The sequence below is a fragment of the Pseudophryne corroboree genome, chromosome 6 (assembly GCF_028390025.1).
Source record: "Pseudophryne corroboree isolate aPseCor3 chromosome 6, aPseCor3.hap2, whole genome shotgun sequence".
Taxonomy (NCBI): domain Eukaryota; kingdom Metazoa; phylum Chordata; class Amphibia; order Anura; family Myobatrachidae; genus Pseudophryne; species Pseudophryne corroboree.
Window position 1 is genome coordinate 780,092,920 of NC_086449.1, and position 15,667 is coordinate 780,108,586.

At 45.1% G+C, this 15,667-nt stretch overlaps 1 protein-coding gene across 2 annotated transcripts in view; it reads right to left on the bottom strand.

Moving 5' to 3' along the window:
* PCBD2 (pterin-4 alpha-carbinolamine dehydratase 2) overlaps nucleotides 1-15,667 on the bottom strand; it is a 164,030-nt gene that overhangs the window by 130,419 nt on the left and 17,944 nt on the right. For both annotated transcript variants that reach the window (XM_063928730.1, XM_063928729.1), the window contains exon 2: nucleotides 12,875-13,006. In XM_063928730.1, the coding sequence (XP_063784800.1) occupies nucleotides 12,875-13,006 (132 nt within the window). The remainder of the gene's footprint in view (nucleotides 1-12,874; nucleotides 13,007-15,667) is intronic.

Sequence of the window (15,667 nt, forward strand, 5' to 3'; positions counted from 1 at the left end):
TGGTACTTGCAGAACACGGAACTGAATGCCTCTCGCAAAACTGCAAAGCAAATTAAACATGGACTTTTTTTTTTTTTTAAAGTCGTGACAGGTATAATCCTCCTTACCATGTAAATTTATAGCGGACGGCTGCAATATCAGCCACAGGTGTTACTTCTAATATATGGGCCGCAGCTGGCTGGGAATATCATTTCTCCCAAGTGTGAAAATGACATCACTATCAGACATTAAAGATAACATAATATTATGTATATACACACACTCATTAATATATATGCACGGATCAATGTAGTTGGTAAGTGCAGATATACAAGAGACTGGCAACTAAAGAATGTAAGTAAACAAGATTCATATACTGCGGCTACACGATGGGAGTACCTATGTATCAAACAATGAATTGAACTTTTCTCTAAAACATATAAAAATATTAATTTTTTGTTGTCTGAAGACTAGGGAAGGGAATACGTTTTGACTGCAGTCTGTTACATTACTTGAAATACTCACTTCTCTATTATCTCTTAGCAAAGTCTATTAACAAGTTCCCCTCTTCACTAACATACAGTACTAACAAGTCACATCTGGTAACCAAACACAGATGAGGGAATAAGTCTAAACACCAACCCAAGCACAGAGACCATGCTCTCTTCATCCCTGAGCCTATTGAGTTTCTACGTGAGTGAGTGTGAGTGGCGGTGGTGGATATGGGAAGGTATCGCAAACCTTACAGGCAGTCCGGATTAAACCCTGTGGAGACCCCTCCCCGAAATCTCGGGGCCCCCTTGCAAATTATCTCCTAATAAGTTTTTCATTTTACCAACCAACAGTCTACAGTCTGTAAACTGTACTGTGAAACTGATGTCTACAGTGGCAAACGCAGGATTTCTGGATGAGGGTTTCCAAATGCAATCCACAGTCTCCCACTCTGCGGAACATGGAATAAAGTATTAATATTTAACACTAAAGATGGTCTATTGTATAGGCTGTATCAAACATGTTTAAATAATATAAATAAGTGGTCAGAAAAAGGTTAAACATACTATAATAAATAAATACGCAAACATAATAGAACCAGCACTGCACTTTCTAAGCACAGATTCTCCCACCTTATGGTAAGGCTCCTGTCTCTTCTTTCTGGCAGCTGCTCTCTGGTCCAGTGCACTGATTGAGGGCTCAGATCCACAAACACAGATAACTTGGCAGAAGAAGCTGCTACCACTGGGCATGTTTAGCAGCTCCGCTATGTCCCTTACACTGCAGGATGTGGTTGCAGCTTTAGTAATCATATTATATACCATTGCTATTGTCATAATTTGAGCCACTTGTCAAGAGGAGGGGGTTTCCAGGCAACCGGAAACCCCCCCTGCGTTTGCCTATGGTCTATGGTTTATGTGGGTATGGACTCAGGGTCGACAGTGTCTAAGTCAACACCCATTAGGGTGACAGCTATTGGTCGACAGTGGCTAGGTCGACACTAGAAATAGGTCCACACGGCCATTAGGTCGACATGAACAAAGTCGACACGAGTTTTTCATGTTTTTTTTTATCGTTTTCTTCGTAAAGTGACTGGGAACCCCAATTAGTGCACAGTGTCCCCTCGCATGGCAATCCTACTCCACGTGGATTGTAAAGTATGAAAAACTTAAAAAAAAAAGAAAAATGTGAAAAACTCATGTCGACCTTTGTGCATGTTGACCTAATGGTCGTGTCGACCTATTTCTAGTGCCAACCTAGTCACTGTCGACCAACGGGTGTCGACCCAGAGTCCGGATACCAGTTTATGTACTTTAAGTTGCTAATGGGTACATTACATTAATACAGTATTTTCTGTATAGAGGGGTCCTTCTGACCTGATCGCTCACTGCAGTTCTTCACAGCGCAGCGATCAGGTCAGAACTGCGCATGCGCCGGCGCATGGCTGACAGCCGACGGCTGACGTTGCCTAGCGATCGCCTCTGCCTGATTGACAGGCAGTGGTGGTCGTTGGGCGGGAGGGGGCGGCACGGCGGCGTTTGGCCGCCGTTTTGTGGGCGCGGTCCGGCCAACGCAGGCGTGGCCGGACCGTGCGGGGGGAGGGCCGCAGTGGCTGTGTGACGTCACACGCAGCCGCTGCAACCCGGGCTGCGCTGGCTGGGAGTTACTCTTCAAGTACAAAAGCATTGCCGCTGTGCGATGCTTTTGTACTTGTGCGGGGAGAGGGGGGGCAGACATGCGGGGCGGACTAGCCCTGTGCTGGTACCAAAAGATGTGAAGATTTTGTGGTACGCTGTAGCTGCCTATAGACCTTTCAGTGAAAACAGGTGTCACCGCACACCCCAACACAAATTGTAAGAAAGAAATATCACCAAAATATCTTCAGGCGCTGAAGTGTAAGTGAATGATCAGGTCGGAATGACCCCCAGAGTCTTTAATGTAAAGATTCCTTTTCTCTATCTTTTTCTTCTATCTTTTGGAAACAATTTAAGAAAGCTTGTGTGTCATTTTCTTTAAAGATCAAATCAATATTATTGTGATCCGTTGCCACGGAGACCTTCGGCCGGTGCCTACTCTACCAATATGGTAATCCGGCACTGCTTACAGGCGCCAGCTAATGGCACCTTTATGTCCTCCTCATCTTCTGTCTTGCTGGGCTACGTATTTACGGGATCAGTATGAAAAACTGGCGGCCAGGATCCCAGCCGTCAGTACACAGACAGCAGGGCCCTGGCCACCAGTATGCTGGAAGCGAGGTGAGCGCTAGAAAGCCCCTTGCGGGCTCGCTGCAGTCGCCACAGGTTATATTCTCCGCTATTTCACCGCTAGTCAGGATTTTGGCGTATGTATGGTGACGTCCGGGATCCCAACTATTGTAACCGCATCCTGTATTTACTGGTCAATCAGTCAACAGATTATGAAGCAGCATGCAAGAAATCAAAACAGACCTATGCAAAAACATCCCGGAATTCAGGGGTGGGGAACCTTTTTCGTTCAAGGGCCATTTGGATTTCTTTAAAATCATCATTTGTGGGCCATTTTTAAAGTAAACACCCTTCCCCCAAAGCGCACATGGCGCTCCTGGGAAAGTAGGCGTGGCCTTACACATAATGCCCACATTCAAGCCCGGCGACAGAGGGGACAAAGGGCACAACCATCCCGGGCCACAAGGTAGAGAGGGGCCCTGAGGATTAGAGTGAATTATTGTGGAACAAAAGACAGTCGCTCCTAAAGTTGATCTACATAACGGCGGTCTGGCGCCCCAACAAAACATTTAAGCAGGCCAGGTTAACCCCCCCCTCCCCCCCATGGTGACCCCTTCCCAGCAAACACCCTGGTATGTGCGCTGGGCACTATAATGAAGGACGCGTCTGTTGTGTCATTACATGCAACAGTGGGAATGTCAAGACCTGAGCAGTGGGTAAAGGCATACTGCATACCAGCAATCTCACCGCTGCCCGCTCTCCACGAGTCCCGTCTGCATCATGTCCTCCTTTGCTGCCAGGCCACGCCCCCTCCTAGTCCTGCCTGCAGTTGCCTTGGCCGGGGTAACCCAGGTAACCCACATCCCCCTCTATCGGATGCGGTCACCATCCTAGTCCCGCCTGTTGCATCTCACATCATCGTCCATCCGTCCCCCCTCTTAATCCCGACTGCGTTTCCCTGGTACCCTGGCCGGGCCGGATGAAACGCCTTTGCGGGCCTTATACGGTCCGCACGTTCCCCACCCCTGCCGTAACTGAAGAATGTTTTTGTAACGAAACAGGTAAACTATTTTATTTTGCTACAGGACAACCATATAAACACATGTGTGTGTCTGTGTGCACGTAGTATATCTACTGACCTCTCAGATAATGCTCAACATGGATTTCTGGTGAAATCTTGTATTTATCAAAATGGCAAACGATGTTTAAGTACACGTCCAACAGCAACCCTTCCCCCCCAGCTTTAGTCTGATTGACAAGTGTCAACGTCATGTCTTCAGCCCCTGAATCTGACACCTCCCCTAGTTATAGAAGCCTGTTTGGAAGGCCTCACTGCAGCCACACCCTGAGGTGACGGAAGACTCTCTGCAAAATACATGTGGTAATAATAGTTTTATGGGACAGGTATGCTTGGACGACACTGATGCGGTCGACAGTCAAATTGCCTTTTTATCGCAAGCTGGGGGCCGCCCATTGCAGGGCAAAGGTGCTCAGTATGCAGGCCACCACCCACCCACTGCGATCACGCTGTAATTGCGATCGCGTCATAATTACAGCGTGATCGCAGAAATTATGGAAGACTCCTGTCGAAACAGCTTGGCTGCGACGGCAGGAGATCCGCTGACTTTTTTCGGAGCAACTGCGTGTGACAACGCGATCTGCCATGAAAACACCACAGACACGCCCCCACAATGCTCTGTCTCCGCCTTGGAAATGGAGCGTTGCCGCCCCCCGCGAACGCCTCTTCTTGTCAATCAGGCAGAGGCGATCGCATTTAGGGCATAATTCAGACCTGATCGCAGCAGCACAATTTTTCTCTAATGGGCAGGGGGGCAGATATAAAATGTGCAGGGAGAGTTAGATTTTGGTGGGATGTGTTCAAACTGAAATCTAAATTGCAGTGTAAAAATAAAGCAGCCAGTATTTACCCTGCACAGAAACAATATAACCCACCCAAATCTAACTCTCTCTACACATGTTACTTCTGCCCCACCTGCAGTGCACATGGTTTTACCCATTAAAGAAAGATTTTGCTGCTGCGATCAAGTCTGAATTAGGCCCCTAATGCGGGCCACCAGCAATAACTAGGGGAGCATGCGCAGGACAGAACCTGTGCATGCTTATGCGGGTCCCGTCACTGATTTTGCGGTCACATGGCATTTGCAATGCGACCTGTATCAGCCCCATAATACAGAGGTTTAACTTTACAGAAAATACAAAAACCATGAACATGGAAACAGAGGATAAGATTTGCCTAAAATACAGAACAGCATGAACATAGTACAGAGCGGTGGCAGCCAATTTGGTCATAAATTCCAAAGATTATTCCTGCTACCCATGAAAGTAGCAGACGAGGCAGCCATCTTGGGCACACTACATGGGTTATACCGGGCAAAATAGGCAATGCCTGGAAGAGATAACACACAATGGGGGAAGATACAGAATACAAAAATTAGAATACATATTTATTGTGTTACATCTTTTGTTTTCATTCCATGCATGTGCGATGGACAGCACCACCCACGTGGTCAGTGTTTAATCACAACGCAAAAACAAAAAACAAAAACAGCTCTATAAAGACGTCATGTGACGGAGCGCTTGCGGTAACATTGGACTATATTGCTGGAATGCTCCAGAGAAGCATTTAAGTGGCGAGGCAAGCATTATAATTACTGGATGTAAAAAGACGCACAGACACTCCACATTATGCACTACAAACTCTCACTGCAGAGCATTTTAATGTATATTATTTATTAAATCTCTTGAAGGCCACCATGTATAAAAAGCTGCTATAGTAAGCTGAAGCAACGGCGCCTTTGAAAAAGGAGTTTAATAATGCAGTGATTCAGAATGGGTTTCTTTTCCTTGGCAAGCAGACCAGTGGTGGGTTAATTTTATAGATTTACCACTGCGTTGGAAAGTATAAACTCTAACACATCTCAGGCATCGTACATAAAGTCAGAATATTCATATTAATAAAAAATCATAATAAAAAAGGTCACAGTAAACGGGTTCTCTAAAAATATGATCTGGAAAACCATAAATAAAAGGGTATATACATGAAACCTAATACTTCAGTTGTGAATGTCTGACTTCTAGGGGGGAGGGGGATAGGGTCTTTTGTAGAGAGAAGAAGCGGCCAGGTTGGAGTCTGAACCAATAATCAAGAGAAGGCAACCTCGGACGGCATTCGCCGCTAGACTAGTGCGATTACTTGGGGGAGGGGGGTGGGAAATGTATCAAGGCTTGGAGAGAGATAAAGTACTAACCTATCAGCGTCTTTTGTCTCTCTAAGGTTTACTCGTTGATAAATGAGCCCCTTAGTTAGAAGCGTAGATGACACCTTGTGCACTGTAGTTACTTTTAACACAACTCAGTTTTCCTTTATCATAGTGAACTATGGGGCAGATGTATTAACCTGGAGAAGGCATAAGGAAGTGATAAACCAGTGATAAATGCAAGGTGATAAACACACCAGCCAATCAGCTCCTATATGTAAATTAACAGTTAGGAGCTGATTGGCTGGTGCATTATCACCTTGCACTTAACACTGCTTTCTCACTTCCTTGTGCCTTCTCCAGATTAATACATTTACCTCTATGAGCCTCACTCATGTTTGTACGCAATGCCGATGTTCCTACAAAGGAGCGATCATCATGTGCTGCGATCACACTGCGCTCGCAGCAAGGTACCTTTGCGATTCACGCTCGCACTGGTATATTATATTCAGAGTGAAACATAACGCCAGCATCGCCAGCCTACGTAGCCATAGGTCAACCCTAGGAGTCGATGTTCCTCATTAATGCGTTGGTGCTGCATACGAGTATGCAATTGTGGAAGACTTTGCGATGGTCCCGGGAGGGCGTCTGTCTTCTTCTTTCCTGGGTGGCCTCTTCACTTGCGACGATTAGCAGTTCCGTAGCCTAGAAAAAGGCAGCTTCATATGCATTTGCTTACAGATATGAATTATGGGCAATGTACTTTACATATTGCAGAACCCAATAGTGGGCCTAATTCAGACCTGATCGCTCGCTAGGGTTTTTTTGCAGTCCTGCGTTCGCATAGTCGCCGCCCATAGGGGAGTGTATTTTCGCTTTGCAAGTGTGCGAACGCCAGTGTAGCAGAGCTGTACAAACAGATCTTGTGCAGTCTCTGAGTAGCCCAGGACTTACTCAGCCGCTGCAATCACTTCAGCCTGTCCGAGACCGGAACTGACGTCAGGAACCCTCCCTGCAAACACTTGGACACGCCTGCGTTTTTCCAAACACTTCCAGAAAACGGTCAGTTGCCACCCACAAAGGGCTTCTTCCTGTCAATCTCCTTATGAACGACCGTGCAAACGGATCCTTCGCACAAACCCATCGCTGATCCGCGATCCGCTTTGTACCCGTGCGACGCGTCTGCGCAGTGCGGTGCATACGCATGCACAGTTAAGACCTGATCGCCCGCTGTACGAAAACGCAGCCTAGCGATCAGGTCTGAATTAGGCCCAGTGTTTTAATACTACTGAACAGAGGCAAACATGGGGGGTGTTCCAGTTGCCTGGAAACTCCTTTAACGCCACAGCCTAGCCAGCAGCCACTACATGGAGTATAAAGGACAGACTGGAGCGGCTGCACATGCCCAGTGGCAGTAGATTTTTCTACCAAGCCTGCAGATCTGAGTGCTCAATCATCGCACCAGAGAGATTATCTGGCAAGTGGCTTACCATGATCACTGGGCCTGTATATGTCGGACGTCCTGTATTATATACACTGCACTATGTCTGGGGCAGACTATAGCTTGTTATACACTAATTATGCGTCCTTCATGGGGCGGCGACAACCGATCTAAAATCAAACAATTGGAAACCCCCTCTAGAAATCATGCATTTGCCCCTGCTGAGCACTAGAGGCACATTAAAACGAACATGAATCCACTGCTGGTCACAAAGGGTGTTATGTTCAGTAGTGGTGTCACTAGGGTTGGCGTCACTCAGTGCGGTACCTCATGGTGTCACCCCCATAGACTTCCTCTCATAAGTTCCGCACTGCAGATCCTCTCTCTGTTAACAGCAACTCTCAGTCTCCTCACACTGCTCCCAGAATGTCAAGCGGCGTGCATGATGATGCCATCGCAACCGCCATCCTACTAGGAAATGAACAGAGCAGTTCGGACCCGCGGCGTGCAGGAGGGTGCGAATACAGCTCACAGAGTCAGCTGGGGCAGCGTGACTGCGGCGCTTGGTGTCGGCAGAAAGTGCGGAAGTGCGCCATCTAGTGTCTGCCTGTGTAAGGGGGCGAGTGCGTCTCTAACTGATGTCACACTCTCAGAGGGTGACACCTGTGTGCAGGCTGCAACCCCCTTGTGATGCCACTAATCGACAGCTACATATGCTAATATTATGATTATAAGGGGGAAATGTGTCAAACCTTGGAGAGAGATAAAATACCAGCCAGTCCGCTACTAATTGCCATGTTACAGGCTGTGCTTGAAAAAGAACAGCTGGAAGTTAATTGGTTGCTTAATCTCTCTCCATTCTAGCACTCTCCAAGGTTTGATACGTCTCCCCCTAAGTGTCAAAGCATGGTTCACTGGCTTGAATAGTGCACATTAAAACCTTAAATTAACACAAGACGTGATTAAACTGCCAAGAGAGCGCACTGGAGCACATGAAATGCAGTCACTTTTACCTACAAGACCCTTCTGCACAATGGCAATCATTCCAGAATGAATTATTCTTATCTATCAGAAGGTTCTACCCTACATCTGAAAGTGTTTTCGCACAAATACCTCTCGATGTCCATGATCTCAAGGCCCCGATCTTCCTGAATGATTCACATCTGCTGATACACAGTGCAGGGCTTCTGAGGGTCTGGCAAGCATTTAAAAAAAAAAAAAAACGACGCAATTTTCCATGCGTGTTATCACTGACAAGTTAGAAATGAATTGAAAGCAGTAATCTAATTGGAATCGCATGTGAAGCCCGAATGAGGAACACCTACTGTATGATCACCACATTCATCATAATGTACGTTATCGTAAGTGATGCTGCATCTTAAAGCGGAACCAGCCCCAGCCGTTATGGACACATGGCACGGTGCTGCACATAAATCACCAGTATAAACGTAACGTGGGGCTATGGGGGGAGGTTCATCAAAGCTTGGAGATCGATGCAGTGGAGAGATATAAAGTACCAGCCAATCAGCTCCTACCTGCCATGTTACAGGTTGCGTTTGAAAAATGACGACAGGAGAGGATTGGGCAGATGTACCAAGACTTGAGAGAGATAAAGTGGAGAGTGATAAAGTACCAATCAGCTCCTTAATGTCATTTTTCAAACACAGCCTGTAACATGGCAGTTCGGAGCCGATTGGCTGGTACTTAGGGGGACATTTACTAAGCAGTAATAAGAGCGGAGAAGTGAGCCAGTGGAGAAGTTGCCCGTGGCAACCAATCAGCACTGAAGTAACAGCTATAATTTGCATACTATAAAATTATACAAAGCTGCTGATTGGTTGATGGGACAACTTCTCCACTGGCTCACTTCTCCGCTCTTTCCACTGCTCAGTAAATGTCCCCCTTAATCTCTGTCCACTTTAACTCTCTCGAAAGTTTAGGCCATTAGCCTCTTAATCTCTTTCCACTTTAATGTTGTAATGTAATGTTGTACGTAATATACAGTATGTGCTGAATGTCTGACTCCAGGGATCGGCAGTACTGTGCGTTTCATGGCGGCTGCAGCACATGGGACGCAGCAATCGGCTTCACTTCTCCTTCTAAGCCCGCCCCCAGACTCCTGTGAAATTAGCCAATGGGATTCTGGGAATTGGCTTAGAAGAAGTGAAGCCAAATGCTGCGTCTTGAGTGCAGCAGCCGCTGTGAAACACACAGGGGTCAGACAACAAGCACACATATTACATACAACATTGCATGTATGTTTATATGTGCTAATCAACCCCCCCCCCCCCCCCACCACCCCCCACCCACAAAGTATGGTGTGCGCTGCAGTCCACGGGCAGCAGCCGCCACTGTTTAAAACTAAAGCGGACTAGACAAGCTGCCGTCATGCCAGACAAAAGTTAAGAAATTCAGCAAAGTTACTAAATTAAGTAAAGTGGGCTTTGCCGTCATCCTTAGGTTCAGTTATGTGGTTTTGGGCAGGGTTGCGCTTCCGTTTGTTACATAATTTATGATTGGCAGCCACCAGCACTGGTTTTTCCTGTCACACTGACCAGAAATAATTTGGTACTGAACCACCAACCTGTGGCTTCCCTGTAAGTGCCCCGCAGCACCTAGTTTGGCAACCACTGGGCTTTTGTATAATATTTCTTTGTGGCACAAGGCTTCTGTGTGATAATTTTTTGGGGCCATATGAAGTACTTTTTTTGGTGCCACAATTTGTTGTAATAATTTTTTGTGGACTATCCAGCATGGCGCTAGTTGTGTCAGCAGATAACACACTGGAGAAATTCAATATTGCACCTATGCTTGTACTGCTGCCACGAAATAAAGCTAGCAATTGGGCAAAACCATGTTGCACTGCAGGTGGGGCAGATGTAACATGTGCAGAGAGAGTTAGATTTGGGTGGGTTATATTTTTGCTGCACAGAATACTGGCTGCTTTTGCATGTAGCGCACAAATGTTACACAGCTCTAATTTTACACTGCAATTTATATTTCAGTTTGAACACACCCCACCCAAATTTAACTCTCTCTGCACATGTTACACCTGCCCCACCTGCATTGCAACATGGTTTTGCAAAGTTGCTTGCTTTTTTCTGTATTTACAAACATTAATCAGGCCCTTATAATAACGGACACGTTCACCTTGATGACTAGGTGCCACAGTCTGGCTATTAAGGACTCAAGCCGGTGTGTAAATACAGAACAATTTATAGGTTCTTGTAATCTGCCCATTTTGGGGGTGTAAAGGATAAAAGCAAAAAAATACAAAAGAAAATAACAGGATAGAGTAGAAATAGTTAAAATAAGGGTGAATAATATGGATGAGCACAGAAGTAGTTTTTGAATCACGAAGACTAAAATAAAAAAAGTGAAAGAAAAAGTTCCATTTCAGTGACATGGAAGAGGCAGCCATTTTGTGGGATTAACCAAACATCATAATGCAACCAATCAATTCACTAGGCTCCAGTGACCTCACACCCGCAGATCCAGCTACTGGTGGAATGTGGTTTATTCATTGGTTTCTAGTAAAATATGTGGCTGCATTTTCCTGGTTCTGCCCACAAGAGGGATATAGGGGGGATACTTATTGTGTGGCTTTTTAGAAGTGGAGAAGTTGCCCATGGCAACCAATCAGCATTGACGTACCTTTCATAATTTGCATACTATAAAAATATACAGAGCTGCTGATTGGTTGCCATGGGCAACTTCTCCACTGGCTCATTTCTCCACTTTTATCACTTCTCAGTATATCTCCCCCTTAGAAATATACCAACATATGATTAATTTAACTTCTTTCTGAATGGTTTATGTTCTAGTCATTTTGTTTTATCTCTCCGTGGCTCCAGTATGAATGCGCAACAGTCTCCCAGAGCACAAAGAAAGATGGCTCGTCCCACTGGGACTGCCGGAGAGGATAGGAGAGGAAATTACACTTTTCTGTTTTTAACACAGAAGAGGAGATAAATTTTCATCTGACATTCTAAAGAAGCAATTTTTTTTTTTTATATATCGATGACAGGTTCACTCTAATATATGTTTTAGCTCTAAAACGTATGATTTCCTCTGAGTAGGCAGTAATGCTAGTACATTATCGTGGTTGTTAAAAGGGTATCCAACGCCAAGCGACTTTAATTTATTGGTAGATGCCCCCATGCAACTTTTACTACATACACTTATTTTATTATGTTCGGCCATCATACTGCGCTCTACATCGTCTGTGCAAAGTGGATTATTGTTTTCTCCCCCTTTGGGACACCTCCCTCCCTCTCCTATTCTTCTGACGCAACTGTATCCCGCGAAGACAATACAGCAGATGTGCGTGTTGTATCCAGGGGTAATGCACATAAGCAACCCCCGCTGAATTAGAGAGACTTATTTATTTATAGAGTCTTCTGTATGTGTTGTCACGGGCGCTCAAATACCTGTGATGGTACTTTAAGGTGACAATGGGTGACATAAGTTAAGGGGGTGGTCTTCTGTATGCCGAATGTCGGGATCCCGGCGCACAGTATACCGGCGCCGGAATCCCGACACCCGGCATACCGACAACTATTCTCCCTCGTGGGGGTCCATGACCCCCTTGGAAAGAGAATAAAATAGTGTGGTGCGAAGCGCGCCACCGTGCCTGCAGCGTGGCGAGCGCAGCGAGCCCGCAAGGGGCTCCTTTGCGCTCGCCACGCTGTCGGTATGCCGGCGGTCCGGCTCCCGGCGCTGGTATGCTGGTCGCCGGGAGCCCGAGCGCCGGCATACCGTACTACACCCAAGTTAAGGAAAGGCCCTTCTTAGATGCCCATTACAGGTTTTACTTCCTGACCTGGGCGCTGTTTTCTTTTTTTGGGGGGGTTACAGTCGGTCTTTTGTTCATGTTTGCACCCTATGGGGAGATTTATCAAAGCTTGGAAAGAAATAAAGTGGAGAGAGATAAAGTGCCAACCAATCAGCTCCTAACTGCCATGTTGCAGGCTGTGTTTGAAAATGACAGTAAGGAGCTGCTTGGTTGGTACTTTATCTCTCTTCAAGGCTTAGTAAACAGGCCCCAAAGTACCAACCAATCATAACTGTCGCTACCCACTTTATCTCTCTCTCCAAGCTTTCATAAATCTTCACCTTATATTTGAGTTTGCTGCTAAGTGGAAATGAGGCCATTTATTGCAAAAGCCCAATATATTGATATCTGGGGACAGGCAGCACACCTATGAAAGACCTACACTTGCCCATGAACTGTGATCCTTTGACCATTTTGGTAAACCGCTCCCCCCCCCCCCAACTCTCTCCTGGCTGGACATCGAAGTCAAATACCAAATTCTCTACTCGACCTTTAACATCTGTTCTCACTCTCCTGGTGTAGTAATGACTTCTGGACCTTTCTGAGTTCCCCTGAACTGAGCTTCCCTGCCAGTGGATCCTGTCCGTGTTAGTTCCTGTAAGACCTGCAAGTGTTACCCTGTGCGTCACTGCCGGTACACTATAATACACATTGCAGTACAATTAGAAATGATTGCAATGATTATGCCGCTCTAGGTCACACTCACCTGGTTGAAGGTCTTAAACACAAACTCTTTGTAAATGGCATCTCTCGCCGGGACCTCGGTCCATCCCAAACCCTGGAGCTCTTGGACAGCTTGTGTCCTTTCCTCCGGAGTCAGCGCGTGTGACTGAGACATCTGACAAGTAATAAGAACATTCCATCACCGCACATATCATCAGACATCTGAACAGAGAGCATTAACGGCAATGTGCGACACTTACTGTGTGCTGCCACCTTATTACACTCAGCGTGACGGGCGGCATGTTCTGGGTAGCTCTGTAATTATAGTATGATGAACAACCTATGTACCGGGATGCTCTTTGTTCTTGCATGTAGGCGTCACTTGCTAACATTAGCACCTTCCTAACCTAGAGAATCGCACTTGCGTAGAACCTAAGTTAGGCCCATAGTGCCCCATGCCTGTATTACATAGAACGCGGCGTACACTTTTAGAACTCAGGAACGGAAGGCACGTTAGTACCTGTATATTGCAGCTCAGACTGTTATAGAATGGTAGACCCCCCCAAGGTGCAGGCTGTGCCATCATATAAAATGTGTATTTCGAAAGGGAGAAGAAATATAAAACATCTAAGCTTACTTAAGCTTAGATGTTTTATATTTCTTCTACCTTTCGAAACTTTGTAAGTGTCTTCAAAAGGAAAAACGGGACAAACTATCCTGAATGGACTTGTTATTTACCAGAATAGATCATTCATTTGTATCATGATCCCATATACAGCACCATACCCTCCAACATTTGACACATAAAAATCGGTACAAATTAGAAAAGGGGGCGTGGCCACATCCCTTTTCCTATACTTTCAGTGGAAGTATGGAGAGCCAAAAATCGGTACAGACCTTAAATAAAAATAAAATAAATGTACTGTACATGCTAAAAAGGTACACATGGAGGGTATGCAGTACTGGGAAAAATTATGAAGATGTATAAACAATTTAGTTTAAAGAGAACCTGCTATTTCTAGATTGATACTAAAAAGAGTCTTATTTTTATAATGGTACTATAATGCAACAGACATATATATATATATATATTAGAGTTGGACTGAGCAGATGGGGAAGTCTTTGGCGCAGTTAGTCAGCTTAACAAATGTTGCAACGATTGAAAATAACATTCCCTGTTGATCCAGTATACAGCTTGGAGTGTCTGTAATATATAAGGCGAGCGGAGAGCTTCTATGATTCTTATTTAAACAATGTGGTCACGTAACACATGGACCCCAGATATAGGAGAGGCGAGTACCGTAGATCAGTGTGTGTGTGTGTGTGTGTGTGTATATATATATATATATATATATATATTTATTTTTAAATAAAAATCACAGAAGTTCTGCGCTCGCCTTATACTCTATACTGTATCAACAGGGAATGCCATTTTCAATTCAGTCCAGCTCTAACACAGCAATTGCTATAACATTACTGTGGGGAAGACTTTAACGCAATTGGTCATCTTAACAAGTGTTGTAATAATTAAAACATAAGGTGTATAAACACGGTGCAATTCTGGCTAAAGGCCGATTTTGACTATGCAATTTCCCTTGAACTCCCCGGGGCACAGAACCAGCGATACTGACTGCACACACGGTGCGATTTTGGCTATGTAAAGTTTTAACTATATACAATTTGGACAAAATTACCTTGCCTGCACAGTCTATATTTTCTTGCGATACCGATCCCACATCGGTATCGCAAGTTGTATACACACGGTGCGATATATGGTAACCTTTCTTATGATTCTGACTATATAGTCAAAATTGTAACCACACGTCGCACCATGTGTATGCACCTTAACATGGTATCCGTTTGGCTGGTCGACCCTACTTAGGTCGACACTGACATGGTCGACACATGAAAAGGTCGACATGGCTTTTTATATTTAAAAAATTTTTTTTTTTACTTTTTCATATTTTATCATCCACGTGGACTACAATTGGGAATAGTAACCTGTACCGAGCGCAGCGGTAGCGGTGCGAGGCACCTTGCTCGCAGTTCGCTCGCCATGCAAAGGGATGCGGTACACTAATTGGGGGTCCTGGTCATGTTATGGAAAAAAAATTACACCAAAAACACTATAAAAATCCACGTCGACATTTCCATGTGTTGACCTGTCCCGTGTCGACTAGTGGTCGATCATTCTTACCAGTGCCCCTTAACATTCGCTGTTTATACAGTATTATATTTTATATTTTTTTAAGGTTGCCTACCTAGTGTATGTCAAACAGTCGGTAAAACAACACCTCCGTTTGATAAATGTGTCACTGCTTTGATGGCACAAAAGACGCAGCGCTAATTTGTTATCTTTAATTTTAGCTCCTGAAAGGGATACCTCAAAGGCACCGAGTATTACAATCAGAAAGCAGAATTAAGAGTCACATTTTCACATTTAGCTTACAGAATGTCTTCCGTAAAAATCACCAGGATATACCAATAACTGCATGTTTGTATTTGCAATGAGACAGCAGGATGATGCGAGCCATTTACACTGCATGCAAACATCGTATGTCTTCCGCAACTACCAAGCTGCGAAGAAACTAAATCTCCCATAATCCCCCGATGCGCTGGATGATAGGAGCTGTAACTGCCAGTGACTCACAATTTCCTGAATCCTGTTTAAAACAGCAGCGTTACAACTGATGTCTCATGGGAGACGAGAAATGAGCAGACACTACACCTCTGCATTAGCATAGAACCCCGCGCATACAAAATCCTGGAAGGGGCCAGATGCCTACACTCCGCATTATCCTAATGAATAAGTCTAGCTATAGAGAACAAGAAAAAA